The 12,142-nt window shown below is 44.1% G+C and overlaps 1 protein-coding gene across 8 annotated transcripts in view; it reads right to left on the bottom strand.

Moving 5' to 3' along the window:
* Positions 1-12,142, bottom strand: part of SLC12A7 (solute carrier family 12 member 7) — a 174,563-nt gene that overhangs the window by 63,879 nt on the left and 98,542 nt on the right. For all 8 annotated transcript variants that reach the window (XM_077310641.1, XM_077310648.1, XM_077310646.1 and 5 more), the window contains 5 exons: positions 11,706-11,836; positions 5,592-5,833; positions 3,878-4,089; positions 2,157-2,324; positions 84-182 (listed from right to left, as the gene is read on the bottom strand). In XM_077310641.1, the coding sequence (XP_077166756.1) occupies positions 84-182; positions 2,157-2,324; positions 3,878-4,089; positions 5,592-5,833; positions 11,706-11,836 (852 nt within the window). The remainder of the gene's footprint in view (positions 1-83; positions 183-2,156; positions 2,325-3,877; positions 4,090-5,591; positions 5,834-11,705; positions 11,837-12,142) is intronic.

Raw genomic sequence — 12,142 nt, forward strand, 5'->3', positions numbered from 1 at the left:
TTTACCAGAAGCTAGGGTGGGTTTATCCACTTTTGTTCTTTTTTACATCTCTAGTTGATCCCTCCCAACTCTATAAAGGATACAGATAAAGGATGTTGTGGAAATGGCCAGGATTGTTCCAGTAGGAATGGATTTCTGGGCATCTCGAAGATCTCCGGACCTGTTTGAACCTGCCATGATGCCTAACATTCAAAGATAAAATATAGATTTTGTATACTCTTGTATACACAAGAGAGCCTCTTGTGGTGCAGAGTGGTAAGGCAGCAGTCATGCAGTCTGAAAGCTCTGCCCATGAGGCTGGGAGTTCAGTCCCAGCAGCCGGCTCAAGGTTGACTCAGCCTTCCATCCTTCCGAGGTCAGCAAAATGAGTACCCAGCTTGCTGGGGGGTAAAACGGTAATGACTGGGGAAGGCACTGGCAAACCACCCCGTATTGAGTCTGCCATGAAAACGCTGGAGGGCGTCACCCCAAGGGTCAGACATGACTCGGTGCTTGCACAGGAGGGGAGACCTTGACCTTTATACTCTTCAGTGAAGGAAAATGGGGAGGGAAATGACGCTTGATCTGAGGCCGGTACATGCAGCATCGAGATGGAGAGGCCGCAAAGCACAAGGAAGGGCCAACCATTGTGTTGAGTCTGGGAATGGAGCTGGTATCTCTGCGCTCTAAACAAGGCCAATTCTCCAAGAGTCACAAGGCCCACTGGCTTTAACAGCCCCTATAAATAACTCCCAAGGGGTCTGTAAATTGAACAAACAGGCCAATCCTCAAGGGGAAGGGAAGAGATTTTCCCTTCTGCTTGAAATTTACATGCTCATAATCCAACGTTACATTGAAGATATATTACATTGAACATACATTTCGCCTTGATAAAAACAAGTTATCGATCCCCCCTTAAGAAAACATGCCCTGTTGCACGTTGAGTGAAGAGAATCATTCTCAGAAAACACACCCATTAAGCAAGACCTACTTGGGGAAAGGATGAAAAAGAGATGGGGGAGACTGAAGCACCAGTGGGCTCCGCTGGAAATTAGCACTGGACTAAAAGGCATTCTGCCACAAAAGGTTCCAGTACAGAACAACCTATATCAATACTTTTTAGTCAACTGACTATTATCAGAGCAAGGATGACCCTGGCTAAACTACCAAGTGCTAAGTCTATTCTCTGCACAAAGGGACTTCATTCAGTTTTTTCCATTACTTAAAAGAATCAAAGCTGCAGAAAACAAGTCAAAGATTATATTTTTTCAGGCATGAAAAGAGATGCTGACAGAACTCCAGTTCATTCTCTCTTTTGGCAGCCATGCTAGAAATAACATGCACTAGTCATGTACTGTGTACCCAAAATACATATTCTGCGCCAAGAAAACCCAAATGGAAAGCCAAGAAGAAATGACCAAAGGCCTTAAGTGAACATCAAGCAGAAGTTCAGGGATCTTAATAGACCATACACTGACCATGAGTCAGCAGTATGACTCAGTAGCTAAAAAGGCAAATGGGATTTTGGTCTGTATCAAACAGCATATCATGTCCAGATCACGGGAGGTGATGGTACCACTTTACTCTGCTCTGGTTAGACCTCACTTGAAGTACTTTCTTCAGTTTCAAGCACCACAACTGAGGAAAGATGTAGGGAAACTGGAGCGTGTCCAGAGGAGGGCAACAAAGATGGTGAGGGGTTTGGGGACCAAGTTGTATGAAGAAAGGTTGGGGGAGCTTGGTCTGTTTAACCTGGAGAGGAGATGACTGAGAGGTGATATGATAGCCATCTTCAAATACTTGAAGGGTTGTTATAGAGAAGATAGAGCAGAGTTGTTTCTGTTGCCCCGGAGTATCTTGCATGGCAGCCACGCAACCTTAAGATCTCCTGGCTACATTGCACACACACCATACAATAAATAGATAAATGTGGTAGAAGTCAGAGATGAATGAAAAAAAATTAAACTCTTGAAGCACAAAAGGAGCTTCCTTGAAGGCCCAGATTTCTAATGCCTGAACAGACATGTCTGCCTGTCCGTGGGGATAAAACAGGGAGCAGCCGGAGTTCCCCAGGAAGCATTTAGGGCTATGAGGCAAATGAAAAGCATACACAGCGTCACCTCGCCTTTACGCTTGATAATATGTAGCTGTGCATGAGCCCGCATGAGCGACGTTACCTGTCACAGATGGAAAATAGATCCCTACTAACATGGTGAAATAGGTCATGATATCTGAAAATACGTAGGGGAGATCGAGATCTTTGGCCTCGTCTGGCACGGGAGCTGATGGCTGATTCTGCTTCTCCACGATTGATCCTTTGTCTCCATAGACGCTCCACAAATTATCTGTCAGAAAAGAGACACAACAATTGGGCCACTTGAGCTACTTTACTTCACATACACACACACACACACACAGTTATTGGTCTTCAGTATCCCTCAAATATTCATTTCACCCAACAATCGCACACAAAAATACCCTTGAACATGACTTAAAACTGTATGACAAGAAGAGACTGCAAAGCAGGAGGCCTAAAGCTCCTGCAGAGCGCACACGGGCTCGAAAATGCAAGGCTTCCAGGAGACGGAGGCAGCCTCTGGCCAAAGGCCGCCAACGAGACCTTTTGGCTTTGCACTCCCGCCAGACAAGCCCTGCTGGGGCCGGGGCCTGGGAGAAGTCTCCGCGTATCTCCCCCAACAGCCGCCAGCTGAGCCCCAGGAGGGCCTGTGCGATGCTGGCCCAGCTGCTGGAGTCTCTCGCCACGTCCAGACGGCCTCTTCTCCCCTCGACACTTTATCTGGCAGCACAGCAACAGCCTCACAGGTCGATATTGCATTTCATTTTATTTTTACAGCTGGACCAAAAAGGTTGCCTATCCCTGCATTACAGAAAGACAGAACTCACTTCTTCAAAGGTACCCTGAGGAGGAAGGGGAAGAGGCCAATAAAATTAGTGCTGCCCCGACTGCTCCTGGAGCAGCGGCACTGTGCTTTCCGACTGCCTCATGCAAAGGACCAGAGAGACTTGCCAAACTCCAGGTGGGGCCTGGTTGATGGGTATCAGTTCCCCTTGAAAAAATGCCGCTTTGGTGGGAAGACTCTACGTATTGATTCTCCTCCCCTGACCTCCTGAAGCTCCACCCCTTAATAAAGCCCACCTGGGATTTTAAAATCCTGTTTCCAAAAGTGTTTCTCTTTGCCTCACTACAGCTGACTTCCTTACGGCAGAAAAACATGGATTTCCCTATGGCTATTCACTGCAATCCATGAAATCATAACAGACGGAGGGGAGTATTGCCAGGGGGCTGCAGGAAGCACAAACCGGCTCAAAACAGGATCGGAGCTACCCTGCATCCTTGCCTCACCTTTGTTGCCACTCAAAAGCACCCAATCGTCCCATGTGACTGTAGGGAATATCAACTGTCTGAAAGCTATAAAGTTGAGTAGGTAAAACATAGAAAGAAATACATCTATTTATTGGAAAGTGCCCAGTAATCACGAATTAAAAACAACATTTGAAGAAGATAAAAGTTAAAAAAGATAAAAAACGAAGAGGTCGTGGGTGTCACACCCCCTCCGCTAAGACCCTGCCTGCAGCAGCACAGGCCCCCGACAAAACCCCTACGTTCTCTAGGCTTGATTCCCAGGCTGGATTTGGTTCCCTTTCGCTGCTCCCTACGAAATCAACCGTTTCACTCCCACTTCCTCACAGTATTATTATTGCTATTATTGTTAAAAATTACATTTCTATCCTGCTCTCCTTTGCGGCTCAGCATGATTTACAAGGAAGATGAGTAGCGCAGCACTCTGAACATCATGATTATGGACTTATAACGTTTTTAACAGTGGAAGAACTTATCTGAACATAAGGAGGTAAGCTTATATGAATGTAACCTTACCAATCAGGACTCTACTCGCAACTCCAGGGATTCCTTGGATTTGTGTGACGTTGTTTTGATTAAAATATTCATTGCATGTGGCATTGGGTGAGGCACCGTCACAGAAGAGATCCCACAACTCAGTCACCACTGTGGTATTGCCCCTGACAGCATATTTGGCGCAAGGGAAGTCCTTCTGCCTCGACAGGGTGCGGTTTCCAAGGAGACAGATACTAGGAATTGAAACAATACAAGCAGGCACAATAGTGAAAAGTGTTGCTGAAACAAAGACAACCAGTTCAGAAAGTCTGCTTCCTGTCAGAGCATCAAACAATATGCAGCGTCTTTGGCAAAATCTTTTATAACATTAAAAACATGCCTTTTATAGTTAGTTTTGGAAACCCCCATCGTCCTTCCCCCTTCCAGTCATCCCGCTGGCTGTCCTGACGGGAATCCGGTGGCTTGTCAAGTTGAGTCAAAGAACAAGAGGGAGAGAGGCCCACATCTGGCTGTGTGACAATGGGAACCGGGGGGGGGGGCATCCTGTGTTAGTCTAGATCAGGCTTTCTCAACAGGGGTTTCATGACACCTTGGAGTTTCTTGACGACCCTGGAAGGGTTTCCACGACTGGATGGGAGTTTATATATGTTTTATTGTTTTTTTTAATTATTGTGTGTTAAGACCATATATGGTTATGCTGACCCACTCCCAAAATGGCCAATGAGGGGCCTAGGGGTGGAAAGGGGAGGGGCCACAGTCATAAAAATCCTTGCTGGCCGAGGCTCATCATTCGTGGTAGTGACTGGAGCCCAATGAGGTAAGCTCTCTCATTTTATCTAAACTGTGTTGGATGGGTGGCCCTGTTCCCAGGCCATTGGAGTAGGCTACTGGACCGTTTCTGGGGCGGGGGGTGATGGAGCAGGATGTCACATTCGGCGGGAGTGTCTGGGTGATGATGCCCAGGTGACTTCTGGGGCGTGGAACAGAGGTGTGGCCTGCTGGCATCACTTCCAGGGTTTCTTGAAGCCTGAAGGATGTTTCAGGGGTTTCTCAACAGTAAAGGGTGAGAAGAGCTGGCCCAGATGAACGAAAACAATGTCTTTCCATCAAAAATGTACATTTTTTGGAGAAAATAGAGCAGACACATCATAGCTTGCTATTAATAAATGAGTATGGAAACAAAGTGGAGTAGAACTGATCTGGTTAAAATTGCTTCACCAAACTATGCAAATGCACTGAGTGTGAGAAAAATCCATCCTTTAGCCCATATGTTATTTTGACAAAGATGATCTTTTACATCTCTTCAGTGCATACTTTTGGATAGAGGCAGTTTCCACCCTCCACTAGACACCATTTAGAGTGGAACGTTAGTTATTCCAGACGCCTCATACTTGATTGTGGTATATCTACCTTAGAGGATACCATTTTCCCATTGCGCTGATGATTTTTGTATTGCAAGTGTTAATGTTTGGCTTAAATAATGTCTCACCCAAGTAGAAGAGAAAAGGCTGGGTCTTTTGCACTGCACAAGCACAGTTGCTCTTCTGGAGTGGAACTTTCCCACCTTCTTGGTCCCGTATGCCACACTCCCCAAAACCCTGCTCCTGGGGTCAGTGAGCCCCTGGGAATAGAAGCGCCACTCAAGGACGTGGAACAAGACCCAGGATCCAACTCAACATATTGAAAGCACGCTATCATCCAAATAACCACAGACCTTTAAAAACGTCTTACTCACGGGAAGTCTGGTGGATCGAAAGCAGTTTTAATAACCCCAGCATAAATAGCAATGATGGAAAGGATCACACAAGCCAGGAAGACAAGGGCAAGTTTATTGACGTATTTAACGCCCACAAACACAACGATGGCCATTAGGGCAACGGTGCACGTTCCGTAGACTCTCATGTTGTTCAGCATGGCCTCCTCAACATCTGTCTTTTCTTCTGCTTTAAAAATAGCAGCATTGGGGGAAATGTATTTCTGCAGAAAAAAATATTGTTCAGTTAGAATGTACCATTTCCAGACAATTATCATTTTTATCACTTCAGGAAGCAACCGGGACATTAATCTGGAAAGCTGTTTTGGAAAATAAAAGGAAGAAGATGTATATCAGAAAACAACTGCACTCATGGGGAAGAACTTTACACTACTGAACTTGAACCCCCCCCCCCACACACACACACGTTTTCATTGAAATTAGATAAATAGGGTTTGCTTGTTTGTTTGGGAGGGGCATGATTCGTACTTTCTTTTATTTAAACAATGTATAAAGATTTAGAAGATGCGCTTTGACATTTTCCCTTTCCTGAAACAGCATGATCATTGAATGGTAATGACTAGTTTTTTAATTACTGCAGGGAAGAAAGTGGGGCCACCAAGTGAGGATTTTGCTCAGTAGGGCTTCTGATTGGCTGTGCAGATTTTTAAATCTTACTTGGCCAGCAGCTGCCACAAGAGTGTAAGGATCGTCACTGTGTCATTGGCAGAATTGGCTTTTCATCTATTATGATCAAGGCCTACTACTTCTCAAATGGTCTGCTGCCTTTAATTATTCAAGATAATTTAAAATATAGATGGCGGCAGCAGATAGAAGGAGGGAAGGATCTTAAGCTTTGGATTCTCTACTCAAGCTATATTGGAGCTGGGCAATGACCAAGAAAGGCAAGTCATTCAAGAAAGGATTAACGACACAGAGCGCCAACTAGACCTGTCAAGATCGCCCATGTTCTGTCCTTTCTGGAGTTTAAGAACCACAGGAGGGCATTTACTCTTGTGAGGTGCTCTGCTTTACTCTCTGCTTCGGTTGAGGGGCGCTATAAAAAGACTGTGGATATGTGGAGGCAGATGCTCACTTTATGTGGGAATTCTAAGCAAAATCACCCGCCTCCTCGTGCCCCAGACTCCCGGGGACTCTGAGGAAGGGGAAATCAAGGGCCTCCTCCCCGGGTGAAATATGGAGGTCACCAAAGAAACAGCCCAATCCTGGCCCATCGCAGGCAAAGCACGGCAAAGTTCTGTTATTGGGAATTTGCCTTGGGCAATCCTCACTTGTGTTTACAGTTTTATAATGTTTTAAATGCTGGATGTATAAATGATTTTATTGTTGGACATCTGTACACTGCCATGATTTGCTGGGTTATGGTTTCATAAATGGTGTGGGCTTCGTCACTGTATTACAATAAATCCAATGTAATGTAATCTGGTTGTGCCTGATTCAAAAGGCTAAGAAGAATATCCTGCAGGGGACCTCAGAGGAGATGTGTAGTTAGCATGGTTAATCAGAAACTTCCTGGTATATTTCATAGAATCATAGAGTTGGAAGAGGCCATACAGGCCATCTAGTCCAACCCCCTGCTCAACGCAGGGTCAGCCCAAAACATCCTAAAGCATCCAAGAAAAGTGTCTATCCAACCTTTGCTTGAAGACTGCCAGTGAGGGGGAGCTCACCACCTCCTTAGGCAGCCTATTCCACTGCTGAACTACTCTGACTGTGAAAATGTTTTTCCTGATATCTAGCCTATATCGTTGTACTTGTAGTTTAAACCCATTACTTCGTGTTCTCTCCTCTGCAGCCAACAGAAACAGCATCCTGCCCTCCTCCAAGTGACAACCTTTCAAATACTTAAAGAGGGCTATCATGTCCCCTCTCAATCTCCTCCCATGTCCGGAATGACTCAGTTGCAGAGCCAAAAGCGGTACTTTCCCTGCAACATTCAGCATAACTGCCTACTAGACAAGCTACTAGACTTAATTTGGAGGAGAGAATGCTGGAGATGGGAATATGGCACACCATTAGAGAGACTAATTCATTAATTAATTATTACCAAGAGTGCAGCAGCCCAGAGGCAGTGCAACTGAGAACCATGAACGTTGTAAGTAAAGCACCAGTGGAACCCCAAGAACAAGAAGAGACCAGAAGACCAACTAGAGCCAATAAGGGAGTCCATCAAGAAGAATCTCTTTTCTAACCAAATCAAAGGCATGGGAAGACATGGAGAAGATGCCAAGCAAAAAGATGGAAGGCGGCTGTGGAAGAGGAAATGGAACCTAAGGGAAAATTTATTACATTTATTTATTTAGATTAGATTTATTATTGATTCATTACATTTATATATTGCCCTCCCCAGAGGCTCATATATTGTCAATGATGGGCCTGGAGGGGGTGGGAAGGGAAGGGGCCTGGTTCCCAACCATATTCTCCATAATCACGCAATTTCTGGGGTTTCTTTTTATATATTTTTTTTATTTATTTTTATTGTATATAAAGCGCTTACAGAAAGATAAAAAGAAAAAGAAACAACCAGCTGGGAAAATAATTGTTGATACATGTAAGAGTATAGTCTTTTATTATCTTAAAAAGAACATATCAGTTCCCATTGCATATTTGTCCTAACCTAAAAGTTACTGTTGTCTTTCTTAGCAAAATAATTGTTAATACATATAAGAATACAATCTATTATTATCCCAAATAATATATAGTCAGTTCCCATCGTATGTTGGCCCTAACCTAAAAGTTGCTGCTGTCTTTCCTAAGAAAGACCAGATAATTGCTCCACTGTTCGTCAAATTCTTCAGGTGGTCGCCAAAGATGGAATTGTGCTCTTTTCCATGATGTATCTCCTGGCAGGTCTTGAAGTATTTGTGCTTCTTGATCCACCAAACTCAGCGGTGTCGCCTGATGCTTTCTGGGTAGAGTATTTCTTGCAGCCTTACTGTCAGTGCCCACAAAGCTGTCTCTTGGTTGCTTCTTGCATGCAGTCGCCTTTGAATAGACTCTGTATACTTTGTCAATCCGAATCTCTTCCTCCTCTAAGTAGTCTTCCAGGCTTTCGGTGCTTTCCTTCCTTAAGTCTGTTTACCCAAATGCTTCCAAGACGCTTTTGATTGTTATGTTCCTAACTCTCTCCCCACTGTTAACTTCCAGACATTGGATTCTCATTTGGTGTGTTGCCGGCTGAGTTGTGTTTTCATCAGCTATTTTTTTCAAACTGTTGATTCTGTCTGAGAGCTCTTTCTTGGTGTCTTGGATTTCCTTTTCAACCTTTTTGACTGCTTTCAGTATCTCTGAGTTACCTTCGCATAACAAGTGAAAGAACTGTGCCTTAGTTAGTTTTTCAATAGTTCTAAACAGTCACAGATTACAAGCAGGAGGTCTCGCAAGAGTTTGGGCGATCAGAAATTATCAGTTTGTCAATCTCCGTATTAAGTCAGTATCCCCCGCTGAGCTCTCTTTAACAAATCTTTAAACTCTTTCTTTTGTTTGTTTAATGAGTGTATTTATCTGGCTTACCTCCCATCCGAAGAAAGGATTCCGTTGTAAATTGGTTAAGTGGGAAGGAGGGGGGCTGGTGCCTGGCTTTAAAGAATAGGAAAGCAGAGAGAAAACTCACAGTCTTTGCGTTGATTTTATCAGACTTCGGCTCTTGTCAATCTGCAGAAGAATGCAGGATTTTATTCAGCTGGTCACTTCAAGCTTAGAAAATTGTTTACGACAAGGATGCCATCATGGCCCTGAGCACAGGCAGTGGTGATCCGGAGAACTCAGTCTCCGCAGATCTGTAGGACCCTCAGGATGCCGTTCCCAGTTCCTGGGGCGACCAGCGAGCGAGATTTGCGCATCCCACTCAGGTCTGCCAGGTGCTTCTGCTCCTGGCCCTCTGCTTGGCTCGAGAGCTTGTCATGGAATGGGCTAGCACGGCGCCATCTTCAGTCGTCTCCCAGCATTAATGTCCACACACAACTATCTAATTGAACTTAGAAGCAGCAGAAACATTTTAAAAACTACAAAACTTACCAAGGAGTACAAAAAATGTCTCAAAAGAGCAATGTTTTGACCTTGTTGTTAGAGAAGACATACCAATCCCAAGAACATGAGGGAATCCCATAATAAAGGAAAAAAGCCCATTAAGACTGGTCATTGGAGAGGGACTCCTAGATACTTAAGCAAAGCATACAGACATGCCCTGCATGAATTGTGTAATAGTTTTTTTTTAATCTTTAAGGCCTGAGGCATATTTCTCACATATCTCCTGGGAGTATATTGTTTTCATCTTGGCTGAATTTGCATGGGGCTTTCCCCCTCCTGCTTTCAATCCTGCTGAATTCAGATCAATTTGAACCCGAGTCTTTGTGCTTCCTGCCCTGACTTGAAACCGAAACCCATCTGCATGAGGCTGTGAGAGGGCGGGGGGGGGATGGAGCTGAGCTGAGGACCCCTGATTTCATCCTCCAGAATTAAGAGAACTGCCTCCCAGCTGAACTCTCAGCCTCTCGTACCTCACAGGGGCTGAATCTGCAAGCAGGCGGGCAGGCCGGTGAGCAAGAGAGCAGGGGTGGGCAGGAGGATGGGCATTTGGGGGGAGGGAGCCAAAATGAGAGGAGATGAGACAGAAGCAGCCTCTCACAAAATGAGGTAAATCTCTGCTGCGAGAAGTGTGGGTTCTGGAGCACAGTCACCTTAAACCTTTAAAAATAAATCTTGCAACCAGGAACTAGGAATTCTTTGAACTGGCACCTAGCCAATCAGGGACAGACTGCCTTGTTATAGTCTGGAACCACAAGGCAGCAATAAGTTATTTCGGGGAAAGCAAACAGCTGCACGCTTACTCATGCCAATTTTTCAAATACTGAGTGTTATATCCACTCCAGGATATCACAGGGGAAAGGTAGGATCATTCTGGATTAATCATGCTTGTTGCAGATGAAAAATTAAATCGCCCAAAATCTAAATGGAAATCGCATTCAGTGGAAACGACAGGGATTGAATCGACCTGGGACTGGAATAAAAGCTCCGTGCAGATTCAGCCCTTGTTAGCCATTATGTATCTGTTAGGAATGTTGCATATACATTTTGCATGGGAACATTGTTCACACCTGGCAGAGAGCCTAATTTCAAATTGGGGGAGGGGGAGAGGATTTAGAGACTGTTTATAGTCTGCTTGCCAGCTTGGTTCTTAGTTTTAGCAAGGAAGCACCTTGATCTCTGTTCATTATTTTATTCAATAAAGAGATTTCCTTCTACCAGCAAGTCTGCTTCTTGAGAATGCAACAGAAGCTTGACAGCCTGCTAAACATGTTATGGTCTAGGCTTCTACATTTCAGACAACAGGTCATCAAGGAAACAAAATCCATAATGGAAATGTAGACCTTGTTAAAGGTTTAACAGAAAATATGAAATATATATCTGAGGACACCCCACACACAAAAAACCAATACTGATATTAAATATTCTCCTGGCTGTCTGCTCTCGGGACAATTAAAAGAGGCACAAACATCAACAACACTTCGCCTGAATCACCTACCTCCTCCACCTCTTCTCTAGGACAATGAGAAGATAATGGTGCTGAAAGAACAATATGTCAACTAACCACCCAACTGAATGCAGACAGGTGAGTCATATGGTATTAAAGTGGATAAGAATACCCACACTGACCAGGTAGGAACTGAGTCATTGTGGATATGAGGCCTGCTGGCAGAGTTTAAATGTGCAAGAAAGGTTCAAAGCACCAGGATGCTTAAAATAATAAAACAGTTTTATTAAGTAGAGAAATACACTTTGTAAAGAAAGAAAGGAGAGAGAGTCCTAACTATTGAAAAGTACCAGGAAGTTCCCATTCTAACTAGGCTAAATCCACACTTTCTCCAATGGTCCCTGCAGGATGGTCTTCATGTGCTTTTGAGGCATGCACACGACAGATCTTGCATATTCCAACAAGGCCAAGAAAATGAAAGCACAAGCAAATTAACGGCATTTTGACCTATGTCAGCCAACCTGGGGGTCCTTCTAGGTTAAAATCAGGGGGAAAATTAAGCAAATCAGATTAAAAAGAGATGACAGAAGCTTAAAACTTACCAGGAGAATTTCAATTGTGCCAAGAATATACATAGCCCCCGCAAACGTTGTGCCCAAGTAAAAACAGAGACCTACAGCGCCACCAAATTCTGGCCCCAATGACCTTGAGATCATGTAGTATGAGCCACCAGCTGTGAAATAAATACCAATTAAACATATAATACAGAAAGCACATTCCAATATATTCATACAGCTAGATTAAACTTGACCTCTAAATGATGTGCAGTATGCTGAAAAGTCAACCTGATTAGAGAAAATGTACACATAATCCACTGACTGAGATAATTACTTGAAGAACTACCTAGATTCAGGTGGGTAGCCATTTTGGTTTGAAGCAACTGAACAAAATTTGAGTCCAGTGGCTCCTTTAATACAAACAAAATTTTTATTCAAGGCAGAAGCTTATGTAGGCATGCATCTTCAGATACAATAAAATT

This window comes from Paroedura picta, chromosome 14 (genome assembly GCF_049243985.1).
Source record: "Paroedura picta isolate Pp20150507F chromosome 14, Ppicta_v3.0, whole genome shotgun sequence".
Lineage (NCBI taxonomy): Eukaryota > Metazoa > Chordata > Lepidosauria > Squamata > Gekkonidae > Paroedura > Paroedura picta.